Genomic DNA, 17,905 nt, shown 5'->3' on the forward strand with positions numbered 1-17,905 from the left:
AAGGGAGGTGTGGCTGGGCCACTACATTCTCTGATGTACATGTTGTTGGTATTTATGGAAGCAGAATGTAGGAGGTTGGTGATGAAGTGCTTGTTGTGACCAGGAGAGCAGTAGATGGATGGATGAATAGTGACAGGATGTTTGCAGAACAGGTTAGGAAAGACTCGTTCAAAGGAAGGAGTAGGAAGTTTGATGAGTTTTGTTGTATATTTATGATAAGTCGATTGCCTTTTTTGTGGATGCATGGTTGGTGGTGGATATTATGACCGTGTGGTTTTAGTTCATCAAATATAGGAGTCCAAGTCTCTGTGATACAAGTTTCTATGATGAAGGGGATTTCTTTGATGGTGTATATGGGGTTGTGGATGACCAAAACACATTTGTGATCAAATCTAGATGGGTATGAAAAGGAGTGTGCCAGGGGTGAGAGATATGCTCAACTCATCCTTATCCATATTGCAAGTGCTGGTGCATTGATTACTTTGTGGCCGGACTTGGTGTAGGATAGCAGTGGGTTGGTCACATGCCAGATACATTGTGGCTTACTTGTGAAGTGCATGGCTTCTGTACTTTAAAGCACTAGAAAGACAAGACATCTAGAAAAGTGGTTTACTCTCGTTTTCCTCCACATCCACAGTCGACTTTCAGTGTTTATTTACTTTATTTACTGGGTAGTTATAATGCGCCTATACACAATGTGTTTCAAGGCACAACAAGAAAAGGGGGGACAATGATGACAAAAACAAAAATGGTCCTACTAAGCCTTGTGACATTCAGATCGTACAAGTGCAGTAAACAGAAGTGTGGTGGAGATTGAAGTGCGGGAAGTGCCAGACGATTAAGCGAGTGCCAGGGCAGACCGGTATTACCCAAATTGACCTTTTACAATTGACCTTTTGCACAATTTACCTAATTATAGTGGTCCTAATTGACCTTCTGAACAATTGACCTTCATATTATTTTAGTTATTTTATATATGTATTGGGTTGGTTTGGGATTATAAATAATATAAAGCGATTGGGTGGGGGGTTGCAGCGGGTTTTGGATTGGGTGGGGCGTTGCGGGGGGTTTCCCCCTGTATATATGTCCTAATTGACTTTCTAAATTAGGTAAATTCTCCGGAGGTCAATTCTCCCGAGGTCAATTGTGAAAGGTCAATTAGTATACAACCGGCAGACCAGGCGGACAGAGCCAGAGGAAAGAATAGAGTACAGGGGCAGATGGTCTACATGCTAAGTGCGAGGAAACCGGGCTGGAAGGGTCAAGGGGGTGCAGGCCCAGCCAGGAGGCTAGTGCAGGGGAAGGGAGCCCAGAAGGGCACGTGCAGATTGGGGGATGGGGGGCCTGGCAGAGGAGACGAATTGCAGCGGAAAATTGGTCGAGGAGGGCCTGGTGCGATGTATGAATCTGAAGGAACTAGGCAGCCCGTCAAGAAGGCAGAGAGAAATTAGCAGGGAAGGAGGAAGAGAAAAGGAGGGTTTTGAGAAGCTTCTGGAGCTTAAGGAGATCCTGCCCAAGTCTGAGAGGGGTTGGGAGATCATTCCAGAGGGAGGCACCTGTGGAGGAGAGAGATCTGCCCACCACTCTCTGCTTGGAGAAGCGTCTGATCTACAGAGAGTTGGAACTAGAAGACCGAAGGGCTCTAGCAGGGAGGTATTTAGGTAGAGAGAGTTGAATGTAGCGTGGCCCCAGGAACCAGAAATCCTTGTGGAGGATTCAGAGGGTCTTGAACTTGATCCTTGCAGCAACTGGGAGCTAATGGAGAGATTTTAGTGCTGGAGAGATGTGGTCCCTAGGCTTGAGGCCAAGGATAAGACTGGGTGAACAAACTGGCAGCACATGGAATCACTGGCACCCTAGTCACAAAAGCCACACATTTGGGCTTCTTACTTGACATGAAACTGTCCTCACATTTACGTATTGTTTATTTGTCTTGCATAGTATCTCAAGAGTAAAAGGCTGGTGAAAGAACAGTTAATTTAGAGGGCACATGTTTCTTATGTTCTTATTACTTACTGTATTTTCAGATTCTCTGGAATAGTTTGCCAATGATTATATAGACTCCTCACTCTTTTCGAATATGCTAGCTCTGTGATTTGTATTTCAATGGATTGCTTTTCTCCCGCATATTCCTCATCTGATAGATATTCCTTCCAGCTCTGCTGCTTTGGAAAACTTTGAACAGGAAACACAGTAGACCTCGACTCGGCTGCCGAACCGTCTTCCTCGGCACTCGATCGTCAGTTGCAGACATGACGTCAGGTGGCGTATATAAACTCGGTCACTACGCCCCCTACCACAGTTCCTTTTTTCCACATGCGAACAACCTGCTTTGGAACACAGTGAGTCTTCGACTCATTCAATGTTTTTGTTAGTAAACCATTTTTTGTCACTTTATTCGATTCAAGATGTCGGTTGCTCGAGTTTCAGGCTCCAAATGGTGTACTGACTGTGGCACTAAGATGTCCATCACCAACTCATACGAGTTGTGTCCCTGGGGCCTCGGCACGAGTCATAGGACGGAAGAGTGCTCGGCATGCACCAAAATGCAGCTGAAATCTTAACACGATCGGGCGGCTAAACTCACAAATCTGTCGACCGCTGGCAAAATCTCCCCCAAGATCGACAGTGGTCCTCGAAGGCCGAAACAGCAGGGCATACTCTTGAAAAAAATATTGGCAGAAGAAGCGGTCTCACTCGAGAAGCCATTCTACCGTGTCCTCGGCCTGAAAAAAGAAGAGGCGTCATCACCATTGTCGGAGCTCCAATTCATCGAGCAAACGAGGTAAGCCGTCGGCGGGCCCTTCTACCCACCAAGAGTGGGAGGAATGTAAAACCTCCATGTTGGAAATGTTTAAAAAGCATGCTGCAGAAGGTTCGGTTAACCCTACCTGATAGCAGACTTCAAAGGCAACAGCGGGGCTCGGTACTGCCGACCCCTCACATGCCCCGGTGCCGACACCATCGGCGTTGATGAAACCTTCGACATCAAAGGAAGTTTCTTGGGTATCGATGCCGGGGACCCTCCCGTGCTGCCACAGCTGTCGAGGCTTTGACATCTCGGGTCCGGTCGGCGTTGACAGCAACCTTATAGGCGGCGAGAGACAAATCTTCAGCTCTGACAGTTGCCGACTAATCTTACACCCCTCAATCCTGGTCCGAATTATTCAGCACCATGTTGAGTATTTTCGGTGAGGACCATGATCAGTTGTTGCAACTTGCGGAAGCCTTCATGAGGCTAGTGGTCTGGATACTTCACCATACCTAGACTTCCAACAAAGCCAGCCCTACACCCATAACTACACGAAGTTCAGGGCTCTAGTAGAAAGGGTCATTGACACTTTAGGATTCCACTCCTCGTTAATGCCAGTACAGGGGTATGCCCATACCGATATTTCAGACGAAGATCCAGTAACTGAGCGCAATATGCCTCTAAACACTGCAGTTGCTGATCCTCTGACCGCTCTGTGCAGCATCCTTTTACAATTCCCCTGGTTATTTCCTATATATTCCTCTCCTCACACCCTTCCCCTGAAGGGCTTGTCATTCAGGCTGCTACAGTCTCCTCCAGACCAGCTCTTTCCACTTCCACTCTGCCACCAGGCAGGGAAGCAAAGAACATTGACACCCTTGCCAAAAAGGTGTTTACTTTGGGCAGCATGGCCCTTAAAGCCACCTTCAGCTTTGCCTCCAGGGGCAGAGGCTACAGGGGGTATGTGTTGTATGGCAGGAAAGTGCAGTTCCCACTGACCAGGCAAGGACAGAAGCATTTCTCGTGATCCGGAAGGGGCTTAGGGGCTTGTAAGGGCCAGCAAGTACCAACAGCGGTGGGGGCGGCCCAGCCTCCTACGCAGCTTGGATTTCCACTTCCACAATTTACTGGTTTGGGGGGGCGGTTGACCGAGCACTGCCCTTAGTGGCAGGAAATTACTTCTGATGCCTGGGCTTTACAGCTTGTTCGGTGGGGTTATTGTCTGCTCTTCTTAAAAAAAAAAAAAAACACTGGACAGACCCCCCACCACCTCTAACCGAACCCGGACAGGACCTCCAGGAATAACTGCAAGCCCTGTTGTTGAAGGGTGCCGTGGAAGAGGTACCTCCCGAGCAGAGTGGATCGGGTTGGTATTCCCGGTATTTCCTGGTACTCAAGAAGGGAGGATGGCTCCATTCCATTCTGGACTTCAGGGCCTTAAACAAGTTCCTGAGGAAAGACAAATTCAGAATGGTGACTTTGAGAGAAATTTTCCATGCTCTCGAACTACAGTACTGGCTGGTGTCAATAGATCTACAGGATGCTTATTTTCATGTGCCGATACATCAAAAGCACAGGAGGTTCCTGAGGTTCATCATAGGAGACGAGCACTATCGATTCAAAATGCTCTCCTTTGGTCTGACCTTTGCCCCAAAAGTCTTCACCAAGCTAATGGCGGTAGTCGCGGAGCACCTCAGGAAATCCGGGGTCCACATATTCCCATACCTGGATGACTGGCTGATCCAAGGGAAGTCAGTGGAGCAGGTCGTCTCTCATCTGGAGGACACCTGCCTGCTACTGCACAGGCTGAGCTTCTCCCTGAACTTGATGAAGTCTCATGTGACACCTGTGCAAAGGCTCCATTTCATTGGAACAGTCCTAGACACTTGGGTAGGGAAGGCCTTCTCTCCCGAAGAGAGAGTCAACAGCTTGGCACCGATGGTCAACTTGTTCCAGAACCACAACACTTTACCAACAGCTTCCTTCATCTGCCTCTTACCTCTCATGGCCTCCTATATTTTTCTAGTGCCGGAGGCCAGGCTGCGCATGAGAAGCCTACAGTGACTCCTGAGGGGTCAGTGGTCACAGCACCTCAGAGCTCTCTCTGATCCCCTAAAGGTATCTGCACCTGTGGTCAGTGACCTCGCCTGGTTGGTGGACCGCAGGAATCTCATGGCTGGGGAACCCTTCTGGCCTCCATGGCTCCAGGCCTGAGTGGTCTTGGATGCATCTCTGAAGGGTTGGGGCTCTCACTGGGAGGACTTGCAAGTGAACATCCTTTGGTCAGCGACAGAAGCCAGATGGCTCATTAACAGGCTGGGACTGCAAGCCATCAGGTTAGCCCTGATGGCATTATCTCTGTCTCTGGAGGGAAGGCATGTCCTGATTATGACAGACAAAACAGTAGCAATGCACTACCTCAACAAGCAGTGTGGCGTACACTCTCTCCCCCTCTACAGAGAGGCGATGCAGCTGTGGTTCTGGCTGTTAGAGAACCAGATCTCAGTTTCGGCAGTTCAACTGGCGGGGACAGAGAACAATTTGGCGGATGCTCTGAGCAGACAGAGCACGGTCTCGCACGAGTGGGAAGTGTGCCAGGAGGTACTAGAGGTCTTCTCTAACTGGGGAACCCCATCAGTGGAACTGTTTGCCACGGAGTCCAACAAGAAGTGCAAGCAGTTTTGCTCAAGGGAATTCCCAGCGAACGCTGTGCTAGGGGACGTGTTTCTGGTCGATTGGACCTTCCCTCTCCACTGCGCTTTCCCTCCGATTCCATAATTCCTTGGGTTCTCCGAAGGCTCAAGTGGGTCCCAGCATCCATATCCTGATCGCTCTGGACTGGGCGAGGATGATCTGGTACTCAGATCTTCTGCATCCAGCCACCGGCCCACCTCTTTGGTTGCCTCAGCGGTGGTACCTCCTTACCCAGTCGTAAGGTCGATATGCCACCCGAACCCAGAGCCCCTCAACCTACATATATGGCTCTTGGGAGCATGAGCTATGGTGACTGGAACCTTTCTGAGGGGGTTTTGGAGGTGTTGCAAGTGGCATGCAGGCCACCTACAAGATCATTGAATGCATGCCGGTAGAGAAGATTTGAGGCGTTGTGCAGGGAACGCGAGATTGGTCCCATCTCTTTCCCCACCACTACAGTGATTGAGTTCCTTCTCTCATTGGACTCAGCAGGCCTTCAGGTAACCACAGTCAAAGGATATTTGGCAGCCTTGTCTGTGTTTAAAAGATCCTTCGGATGAAGGTTCGTATTTCACGATCCTGGTGATAGCACAATTCCTGAAGGGCCTTGTAAATACGTTTGTGACAACTCCCTTTGTTGTCCCATATTGGGATCTGAATCTGGTGCTAACTTATCTCATGGCGACTCCTTTTGAGCCAATGCACTCTTGTTCTTTGGTTCTTTGAGGCTTTTACCTTTGAAAACAGCCTTTCCAGTGGCTATTACATCTGCTAGGCGGGTGAGTGAATTGCAGGCTTTATGCTGCAAGCCACCTTTTCTACGTTTCTTCCAGGAGAAAGACTTGCTTAGGGTGAGACCTGGTTTTCTTTCTAAAGTTGTTTCTGAGTGTCACTTGTCACAATCCATTGACCTCCTGGTTTTCTACCCTCCACCACACCCTTCTATCATGAGAACAGCCCAGTTCTGAAGAGCTGACCCAACTCTTTGTGGCCTTTTTCTTAGCCTGCAAGGACCTGGCTATAACTAAACAAACTCAACTAGGGGTGTCTCTGCATCAACCAAATTGCAAAGGGGAGTCCCGGTTAGGGATATTTGTCAAGCAGCAACCTGGTCATCCCTCTATACTTTCACTAAGCACTACAGTTTGTATGTTGCTCGCATGGTCTAACTTTCTGCCGCCTCCTTCATCTACTGCTGTGGGAGTCTATCAGATGAGTAATCTGCAGGAGAAAATCAATCCATTGAAGGAGAAATTACTTACCGTAATGTTCTTTCTATGGATTATTCTCCCGCAGATTCCTCATTCCCCCTCCCATAAATCCCCGCTCAGAAAGTTGATAGTTGGTGCGCATCTTCTATTTCAATCAATTACTTGGTGATGCAAAATATAATTCCCTTCTGCCATGCCTTGAAGAGTAGACTTTTCTCATAGTGTCACCCCTCTATCTGTCTTCTTGGTACTTTCGTGACTATCTTCTCAATGTTCCAAAATTTGGTGGTATTTGTTTGGCATGTCCAATATTATAGGTTAGGTTCTTGTATTTTTGTGCGCCCAGATGCCTGAAGGTTATACGGCGCATTATAAATAAATAAAAATAAAAATGGTCCTGGGTGACCGTTTAATGTCTTCTTGCCATGTGCATTTTTTCTTTTTAAAATAAAGAAAAATGGTTTCATGACACTACGATCTGTGATGTCTTTACATATTTTTATCCTCCTTCGGAGGTGTATGGTTATTCATTTTTCTGGCCTTATTAGCTTGTTGTTATCTCTCTGTTTTCCTATGCAGCTTGTGACTCGTGGGGAGGGTGAAAGGGGGTAACTGAGGTACGGGGTGTAGTGACAGTTTATATACGACTCCTTACGTCATGTCCTGAACCAATGATCTAGTGCTGAGCAAGACGGATGGACGATCGACGGCCTAGTCGAGGTCTACTACGCCCCCTGTCGAAGGTTTTTTCAAAGCAGCAGAAATGGAAGGAATATCTATCCTAAGAGGAATCTGCAGAAGAAGAATCCATAGAAGGAACATTGCAGTAAGTAATTTCTCCACCTCATCACTTTCTTTTTTTGTGAACAACCTTTATGAAATGTACATTCTTTTGTTTTTTATATTTGTGTATTTATGTTTTTAGATGCAAAGAACCCTTTAATTGGTGTTCTCCAAGAGGAACAAGGAATAATGCCGATGCCTGCAAATTATCCCAGCAGTGCTATCATGGATGTTGCTGAAAACATGAGGGCAAAAATATATTCAGTATTTTGCAAACTAGGTAAGTACTTACAGTTTTTTTCTATTGTCATGAGTTTTTTTTTTAATTGATAGCAGGTGAAGCAGTTACCACTCCCATGAGGAAGAACACCAGAGTGCAATAACAATCGCTGGTATTTTAGATAAATCGGCACCATTAGTTATTCAAAAGTATATCAAATTACCTCACTGCAAAGTGCTGAAGAATAGAAAAAGGAAAAATAAAGAAATAGAGGGAAAAGGGACAAAGGTGGGTGGGTGAAAGGGAAGTGGCAGGTAGTGATAAAACAAAGGCAGGGTAACAAGAACCACACAGAACAAACAGCCGCAACAAATAATCCCACCTTTTTAAGGTGACTCAAAAAGAAATGCCATCTCCAGAACCATACAGCCATAAACTGCCGTACAGCAGGCAGGTTGCAACACTGAAAACCACAGAACAAGGGGACAGCCAACAATGCCAACCATTAAATCAGCACCTTTATTTATTCAAAGGTATATCACATTACCTCACTGCAAAGTGCTGAAAAATAGGAAAAGTAAACATAAAAAATAGACGTAAATAGGATGAGGGAGAGGGGGAAAGTGAAGTGCAGGGGTTGCAACACTGCAAATGTATGTACCAGGGGACAGGTGATAATACCAGACAATAAACATACAGAGAGGCCAAGATTACAACTCAACTGAGGGAATATCTCAGTCACAAAGTTAAGTTCAAAGTGCGCTTTCTGAAGATAAGTGTGAGCTGCCTCGGGAACCACCGTAGAGAAATCTTGTCCTTTATACATTGCCTGTCCGGAACCCAAACTGAGGCACTGCTTGCAAATCCACCAGTACCTTCCTGATTATCAAATTCTGGCATAATATCTAGAGGACACACAAAGATCATGGAACATAGCAAGTTTCCGGTCCTCCATCGCCAGATGTTGGCCTCTGATCGACTGATGCAGGAATTCTCCTTTAGCAGCTGGTTCCTTGATAACTTTCACCAGCTGGATTAAGGCCCAATCCCCTTAACTAAAAGGGTATATAAATAAAGTTCTTATTATCTCCTACCCCACCTATCCGAAATTCTAAACAAATTACTACAGCAGAGGACAGTCATTTACACATTCTAGGCATTACAGAAACCTGTTTTAAGAAGTACTTCACTCTTTTCATATACATCCTCCTGCTTAAGGTCATAAAATCCAAGCCCCCAGATAGAATTCAAGTCACAACAAAGAATTCAAACACTTAGCCTGCACATGGGATGTAAATACCTCTGTAACTAGCATTGTAACCTACCCCCGCCACGGTTGAGGAACCCTTTTCTCCTAGAATCATCTACATTTGTTTTTAAATTAGTTTATTGGCATTTCTCTCAATTTTAGCAATCAACACAACATTCCCACCTCCCAACCCTCCTAATCCCAACCCCCCTCAACTCCAGTTCCCCCACTGGGGATCATGACAGCAAGTCTAAGGGCTTCAGAGAAATGGGTCATATAGGGATTAGTATTCTTTAAATTATGTCAAAGATTTTGAGTATTGAAGCAGACAATTTTGCGTTGGATCACGCTATGTATTTCTGAATGATATAGTAGCGTGGGCAAGGAGATGCCCCCTGGCATTAGGGCGCCTTCCAACAGAGGGGTTTCTACCTCTACGGTGCTGCAGAGACGAGTACCGGTCAGGGACATCTGCTGGGCAGCGACCTGGTCTTCGCTTCATACATTCAAAAGCACTACAGTCTGGATGTCGCCCGTGGGGCCGAGGCTCGTTTCGGAAGAGCGATGTTGCAAAATCTGCTGCTGTAAGGCTTTCATCCGTGGGAATCTATCTGACGAGGAATCTGTGAGAGAAAGACAGTCCATTGAAGGAGAAATTACTTACTGTAATGTTCTTCTATAGATTCTTCTCCCACAGATTCCTCATCATCCCTCCCATCCATCCCTGCGTCTGCAGTCGATACAGTCGATGGTTACCATCTCTTGTGAGGGACCCAGGGTCTGGAGATGAGGTGAGTGTGCACAATCTTTTATTTCTTCTGGGTAAACCGAATTATTTCTGACCAGTTGTTAATCTCAAGGGTACAAACCCACTTAAAAAATGCCACTGTGAAATAGCACTCAAATAAGAACATATACCAAGACCTTGGCTTCGAAGTCAGCAGTGTGGGCTGCACTCCTATGACCACTAGAGCATGGTGTATCTTTACTTGTATTCACTGTTAAATATTCAAAATTGAACAGTTGAGGATTTCTTCAAAAATAAATGTTTTATTCTTAAAAATAATTAGTTAACATTATTGTATTACTGCTTGTGCAGGTGCCATTGAATGGGTCAATGCATTTCAGAATTATCCTTCATCAGGGCCTATTGTATTAGGTTGTTACAATCACAACATAAATTATTATATCACCAAATCAAAATATAACGAGTTATATTAGTAAATATTCCCATCGTGTTCCTATATCATTCAACATTGCGTGTTTTGCACAGCGTTATGCATCAAATCGCATATATCACATTTAACAGGTAGTCAATATACAAATGATACATACGAGTCTGTGTTGTTAGCAGTGATGTCCGTATTATCATAGCTCTCAACTCACCCGCTTTTGGCGGGTGTCACCCGCCTTGAAAGATGATGAATCACCCGCCAAGCCCCTCCTACGCCCATTCACTTCTATGGGCCTCTCACCCGCCAAAAAGAAAATCGGGTGTTTTCACCCGCCTTGGTGACAAAAAAAGGTTGGGACCTATGTATTATAGAAAAAAGAAGAAGAGGAAATGCGTTCCTATTAGCGCCTATGTTGTTTCATAATCCCAAGATGCAACTAATATAGGAAAAGAACAGAACTAACCTTTAATATTTGGCATCGGTTACACGTTTGTGCATACCGCACGAGAATGGAAGCTGATTGCAGCGTCTTTAAGCACCTTAAAGTGATGCCATCTGTTATCAGTGTCTATAGACACGTGAAATACCTCTGCCGCTCTAAAAGAATATAAAACGGGACTGTAAATTCTAGTGAATATATTCGGTAAATCTGCCATATGCTGCTGGTATTGCCGTGTGCATCTTACCTCGTCTCTCTAGTGAAGAACAGAGAAGTCACATGAACGTGCGTCTTGCTCGAGGTGATTATGTTATGTGCGTTACTATTGTAACGTTAGTAGCAGATTCCTGTGGCGGCCATCTTGAAATGGCGAGATCGTCTATTTGAAATTACTGTGCCGATATATTCTGTATACAACCTCGGAAATGGCACCTGCACAAGCAGTAATACAATAATGTTAAAATTCTTTTTAAGAATAAAAAATATTTTTTTGAAGAAATCCACAACTGTTCAATTTTGAATATTTAACAGTTAACACAAGTGAAGATACACCATGCTCTAGTGGTCATAGGAGTGCAGCCCGCACCGCTGGCTTCACAGCCAAGGTCTTAGTGGCCCCAGGGTCTCTCATCCTCTTCTTGGTTGCAAACTGCATGCCTTCTTCTCCTCCTTCTTTTCTTTTACAAAACATAAACAAATGAAGATGATTTCTGTTATATCCTGATTGGGATTTGAAAGTTTTTTTCTAACACTTTTTTTTGCTATTTGGCCATCTTTTTCTCACTAGTTCACTAGTTTTCCTCTGCTGTGGCTGAGCTTGGGGGGAAAAGGGTGGGAACTGAGGTACGGGGTGTAGTGATCCAGCATATGTACGACGCCGACAATTGAGCACCGAGTCAAGACGGATAGACGATCGACAAGGTCCACTATGCCCCCATTGTCAAAGATTTTTCCAGGCAGCTGAAGCTGGAAGAGGATAACTATCTGATGAGGATTCTGTGGGAGAAGAATCCATAGAAAGGACATTACGATAAGTAATTTCTCCATTACTGGGCAAGTCGACCATATATGAGCCCAATCTCCTCTCGCGGTACAGCCACTCCAATAGGAAGAAGAGACGCTGGGAAACATCTTCTGCAGTTAATCCGGTGTATAATGCCATTGTACCATAACCTTGTCTCAAATTTCCCACATCTGTATGGCCCTAGTTATATCCAATGTATTTATTTGCCCAGAGAAAATCCCAACGCTGCTGTTGGATCCCACCTCCTAGTGTCCACTCCCATTTTGTCATGTATGGCCATAGATTCTGTGCACAATTTTCTGTGAAAGTTTTATAAAGCGATGAGATATGATTCTTGTCCCCAGACTGGAAGGTTAAATATTTCTCGAAGGGGATGAGTGGTCGGGAAGCTAAAGATCTATTTCGTGTATAAACTATCCAATGTCTCAGGTGATAATATCGCTGCCTTTCACTTTTTCAGACCCCAAAAAGCTATTTACACACTTCAAAAGATTGTACTTCTTGTCCAAGCATTAGGTCTCTCACTTTTAAAGATCCCACTTCCCTCCATTGTTGGAAAGTCGCCCTTTACATCACCCCTGCATCCCTCAGACCCATTATACCATTTAAGGGGAGCGGGGTACACCCCGCAACCCCCGCTCCCCTTAAATGGCATAATGGGGCACACCTTTACCGGGTCAAACCACAGCATTTTTGCCGCAATTTTTTGTACAGGCAACATTTTTGCCGCAATTTTATCACTTCATACAGGCGTGAATGGGTGGGAATCGAAGAGATTCCTTCCTGATCTATGAAATTGTCGCTGGATTCCTATAACAGCGAAATGATCTGTCAAGCATACATGCTTCTAGGTCAATCAGCTTTATTAATCCACTATACCTCCGATAATGGTGCCCCCGCTACAGCCCTATCCATTTTGGCCCAAACTTTACCCCTGTTCCCTGAGTACCATTCCTTTATAACCCTTATTTACGAGGTCTCAAAGTACTTCCTGAAATTCAGGAGCGCTAACCCCGCTTGCACCTAGGTTACATCCAAATTTTTAAGGCGACTCATGATCTCGTATTTCTTTAGATAAAGGTCCTTACCATTTGATTTATTGTTCTAAAGAAGGTCTTTAGACGGGATGTAGGAAGTGTCTGGAATAGGTCAGGTTACCAAGAAATGTTGAGGAGCCCCCACTTTCCGAGGTCCCATTTAGTAGATTTAAGTAAGGGCGAGTAGTTTGCTTCACATAACTAGTCCAGAGTTTTAGTTATGATGACCCCGAGATAAGGTATCACCCCCTTGAGCCCATATGAATGAGGAACATCTACAAGCATTCTCTAACTGGTCTCCTTGTATTGATAGGGTGAGAAATTCTTGTATTGATAGATTGAAAATTTCAGATTTATTAAAATGTATTTTTAGTCCTGCCATTCCGCCAAATTCCTCTATTTCCTGAACTGCAGCTTTTAGAGCACAAACTGGATCCATCACCGTACGTAGCATATTGTCTGTGAATGCCGCAATGTTATGCTCCTCCCCACCAAACAAAATTCCCTTATTATGTGCCGTTCCCCGTGAGGTAGGGTTCTAGATGGATAGCAAATAAGGGGGACATTGGACATCCCGGTTTAGTTCCTCTTCTGACATCAATCTGCTGGGATAATTGGCCATCAATTGAAAGCCATATATTGGGAGAATTAAAATGTGCTCATACTATTTGAATGAACTTAATCCCCATCCCCATTTGTTCCAATGTGCGGAACAAGAAGGACCATTCAACTGTCAAACACCTTCTCAGCATTGAGGGATAATAAGAGGTGGGAGTTTTTACCTTGGACGTTTTCTCAACTAGGTGACAGACTCTTCTGGTATTGTCAAAAGCTTGCCAGTTTTTAAGAGCCAGACTGATCAGGGTCTGTTAGGGTGGGGAGCATCCCCTTTAGCCATTCACCAAAATGTTAGTGTACCTTTTTACATCCATATTTATTCATGCTATAAGCCGGTAAAAGCCACAAAGCTTCAGATCTTTATTTGCTTTAGGGAACAATACCACCTTTGCTTAATCCATTGAGGATGCGACTCCGCACAAGGTCTTAAAGACATTGCATACATTTGCTGACTTCGGAGCCAGGACGTTACAGAACATCTTCTAAAATATAGCCGGGAAGCCAACCGGTCAACAGACGTTTCTTTATTACTCGGTTTACCTCTTCTTCGTTGATGTCCATTTACAACTGTTCTTTCTCCATATTAGTCACTGACGTAATGAAATGGATTCCAAGCATGTTTTTTACAGACCGTCCATTGGAAGGTCAGATGAGTGAAGGGACGGGTAGTAATCTAATCTACAAAGTGCTCTGCAATTTCCCCATTTTCAGTAGTACAACCTCCCCCTTCATTTTTTAATTTTAATATCGTTCATGCTAATATCGCTCATGCCCCAAATAGTGGTCAGACTTATTTGCATTGACATAGAACCTCTGCCTCATATTCAGTATGTTTTTCGCAGTCCATTTAGTACGCATAACATCTAATTGTAATCGTATGTTTATGACTGCTTTCATAGTGACTCTATTCGGTTGTACCATTTCCATCATAATTGGTTTTAGCTAGTCTTCCAATTCTTGTTTCAATTGTTTGACTTGTCTGTCCCTACGTGCTTTAACTGCAATCCGCTCTCCCCTAAGACTGCTTTAAAAGCATCCCACAGGGTGCCGGATGAGATCTTGGGTATTACATTGTTTTCAAAGTACCCCTGTATTTTATCTCTGATCATTTATGCCAGGACCTTATCTTTAAGGATCTCATTCGGAAAAGACCATTGCCATAGCGCGTTGCCTCTCAAAGGCATGTTTATCATTACAATGATAGGGGCATGATCAGATAAAGCAATAGAATCCAAATCTACTGCTTCAGTTTTCCCCAGTAGCTGTTCTGAGACCCACATGTAAGCAATACAAGAAAAAGAAAGATGGACATGAGAGACACACCTGAATCCCTCTTTGCTTCCCTTAAGGGTGTGTGAAGCATCTCTAGGGGAGAGGTATTTAAAAGTTTGTGTTAGACCTTTTGATGGTGCTAACCTCTCCTGGCCCTCTTTCCTGCTACAATCCTCTGACGGTGACCACGCTAGATTAAAGTCTCCTGTTAGAATGATGTCCCCTCTGCCACCAATTCCAACTCTTTCATCACAACTCTTTAAAACCCATTCTGTCCTGCATTCGGAGCTTAAACCGTTGCTATTGTATACTTGTCTCTACTCATTAGAATGTTAACAAACCGATATACTCCTCCTTTATCTTCCTGTGTGTCTGTAATTTTAATGTTCGGATGTTCTTGATGGCAAACCCCGCACTGTTTTGTATTTTGCGTTAGCCTGAAATATGGGGGGATAGGAGCTCAAACACTATGTACAAACTCTGTTTGCGTCCAGTTTGAGAATATGTTTTTTTTGGGAGGAGATTATCTCTGTTTTTTCTTTATTAAGGAAATGATCCTCCTTACACCTTTTGGTAGTGGAATTTAAGTCCCAAATGTTATATGTTAAGACCTTGAACTGAATTTTACGGTGGTCATATCTGCTGTATACCCTAATTTCAACCCAACACCCAGTTTGCTCTCATACCCAAAGGAGAGCCCGAATTTCCCTGGCTGTGTAAGACTTATCTGTTTGTTGCTTGGCACGAGCCCTGTAATCACTGCTTCCCACTTCCTCCCTTTCCTAATCCCTCAACATGCCTCCCTAACCCTACAACCCATAACCTGTCCTCAGGTCAGATAAAAGTTCCTAATGACTGCAGAGGCTGGCCGCCACTGGAATTGATCTGAAAAACCAGCCTGAGAAAATAGCTGTTGGGGGTACTCTAAGACTTCCCATGGGGTTTCAAGAGACTCAATGGGCATCTACATTGTCATATGGACCTCACTCTAATGTTCCAACCAATGCTATCCCATCATCTTGCAATCATAGAAAACAATAATACACCTCCATCCCTTTGTATGGCAGGAACTTCCTACTTCCTCCGCTGCACGTTGAGCAGTCCATAGAGCCTAAACACTCTTCAACCATCCGGTCTCAGTAATCATGTTGCCCCTTTTCCCGGTTTTCTGGGAATCCCCCTTGGGTATCTTTGTCATTTCCACCACAAGGCTACCTTAGACAATTCCCACATACTGTTTCTTAGTGTTGAGGACCAGGTGTTCGAGGGGTCCAATTCAGTTGCTTCTTTGTTAATGTTGAGGATGTTCAGACCTTCGTTACACATTGAGATCTGCCGCTGTCTGCCTTCCCAATTAAAAATTAGACCGAAGGGAAAAGTCAATTTATATCATATTAGTTTTTGAATTAAGAGTTTGACAACTGGTTTTTGTAAGGTAAATTTGGTGAGATCTTGAAAAAGTAGGGCTTCTCCCCCAGAGAGTGGGGCGAGTGTATCTTGCCGCTTTTAGGATGCCTTCCTTCTGACTGTAGGAAGTCATAGCGGCTAACATATCCTGTGGTCTAGCTTCTGGCTTTGTTCGTTTGGGCCCCTCTTGATAGATTGCATCAATACCGACATCAACGGGGGAGTTGGGAGTTATGTCTCCAAGAAGATCCCCAAATAGTTGCTCAGTTGTCTCCCGAAGGTCTTTATCCCCAACATCTTCTGGCATACTTTTCAGATGGATGTTAGAGCATCTGGATCTATTTTTCGAGGTCTTTGCATTGTATGTCTAGGTTTTGGTATGTCTAACATTGATAGATGTTCCAGTAGCTGGTCGTTCTTTGCATCCTCTCAAATGTCTTGTAGGGCATTTCCGTTCGCATCTACCCTTCCTCTAATATATCGATCTCACCTTTCATCTCATGAAAAGGCTGTTTCAGCTCTGATTTGAGCAATGAGAATTGTTTCTGAAATGACTGATTTTCTCCTCTTGATTTACTGCCATTGATGCTCCTTGTGCCATCTTTGGTTCAGCGCTACTCATTTGCTGTGTCTCGTCAGTACCTCCTCCTCGGAGGGCAGCTCCTGGCACCAGCAGTGATGTAGTCCCTCCTCTCCCAGTATCTTTTCCCTTTCATTTAGGCATCAAGCTTAAGCATGCAACCCCTGGCTATGGGATTGAACTTATAGATGGCACCTTTAAGGGCGAGACTCACTTACGGACAGATGCATAAATGACCAAACCAGTAGAAACAGGGCATTTGCTCTTTCTTCAAAATCTACGAGGCCTGTGGGTGCTGGGAGGGACCCAACGTTCCCTTTGGAATACTCAGTTCCATTGCCCTCTGCGATGGAAATGGTGACTCCTGTACTATGAGACTGTGGGGCCAATCTCTCACCCCCCTTTCGTGGGCAGGGATTTGTCCACTAAATTTACGTTGGACCTGCAGGAGACCTTTTTGTGTTGCTGGAAATGCATCGGAGGGACAGGGCCTCCATATCCTTGTCCTTTATTGCCTTATGTATGTTCTGTCTTGTTTTCCGTGCAGGAGTTCATGTGGGACTCCTGGCAGTGTGGCTCTTCCTCTTTTTGGTTTGGTGAACAGACCCATGGGATACCCTTATGACGCCCATGGGTGGGAGTACGGCCCTGTACCCCTAGTGTATGTTTTTGGGCACCTGTGTGTGGCCCACAGAGTAGGGTATGGGCTGGTGGCAGCTCCATGCTTAATTTGCAGGTGCTCCGAGTATCCTCCATTTTGGGATACCCATGCCCCACCACTTGAACCTGTTTATTCCTGATAGGAAACAAGATGGCCCCTGTGGCCTCTTGCTTTCTATTGCCTGTTACCTTACATTCCCCTGACTCGGTCCCTTCCCCCTGACTGGCTGTTGGGTGGAAGTTCCATATATGGTAGTGTGGGGAAGTCCAGGCCAGACCGGCTGGAGCCTTCCCAATAACTATGTTGTGGGTACAGCCGTGGGGTGGGACCTGGGTGAATGGAGTGTGTGATGAATACACATTTCATGTGATGGGTGTGTTGAATCTGTTGGTTGACACAATGACTGAGACAGCCCTGCCCGAAACTGGGATGAATGCAGTGTGGAGTGCTGAATGGCAGAGTGCCCATCCGAATCCACATTCCGTGTTGTGAGTGTCTGGATGGGGAAGAATGGCCTGAATGCACTGTGAGCCTGTTTGGCTTCAAGACTGCCTGTATGCCCTTCTGAATGATTGGTTGCCTGAGTGTGACCCAGCACAGTGAATGGGAGATCAACAGTATATCTGGGGGACTCTCACTGATGGAAATTGTTCAGAAGCTGAAGTTGATACTTGCTGCTTTGTCTTCAAGGAACTGATCTAAGAGAGGATCTGGCTAGGAGACCTCTTCCCGATCTATGAGGGACCATCGTTGTTACGCTCACCTGGTATCCACGGGGACGCC

At 45.1% G+C, this 17,905-nt stretch overlaps 1 protein-coding gene across 1 annotated transcript in view; it reads left to right on the forward strand.

The window, feature by feature from the left end:
* Nucleotides 1–17,905, forward strand: part of CFAP69 (cilia and flagella associated protein 69) — a 1,486,345-nt gene that overhangs the window by 1,266,400 nt on the left and 202,040 nt on the right. The window contains exon 18 of the mRNA XM_069648365.1: nt 7,583–7,720. Within this exon, the coding sequence (XP_069504466.1) occupies nt 7,583–7,720 (138 nt within the window). The remainder of the gene's footprint in view (nt 1–7,582; nt 7,721–17,905) is intronic.

This window comes from Ambystoma mexicanum, chromosome 2q (genome assembly GCF_040938575.1).
Source record: "Ambystoma mexicanum isolate Mex_15411 chromosome 2q, UKY_AmexF1_1, whole genome shotgun sequence".
In the NCBI taxonomy this organism is placed as follows: Eukaryota; Metazoa; Chordata; class Amphibia; order Caudata; family Ambystomatidae; genus Ambystoma; species Ambystoma mexicanum.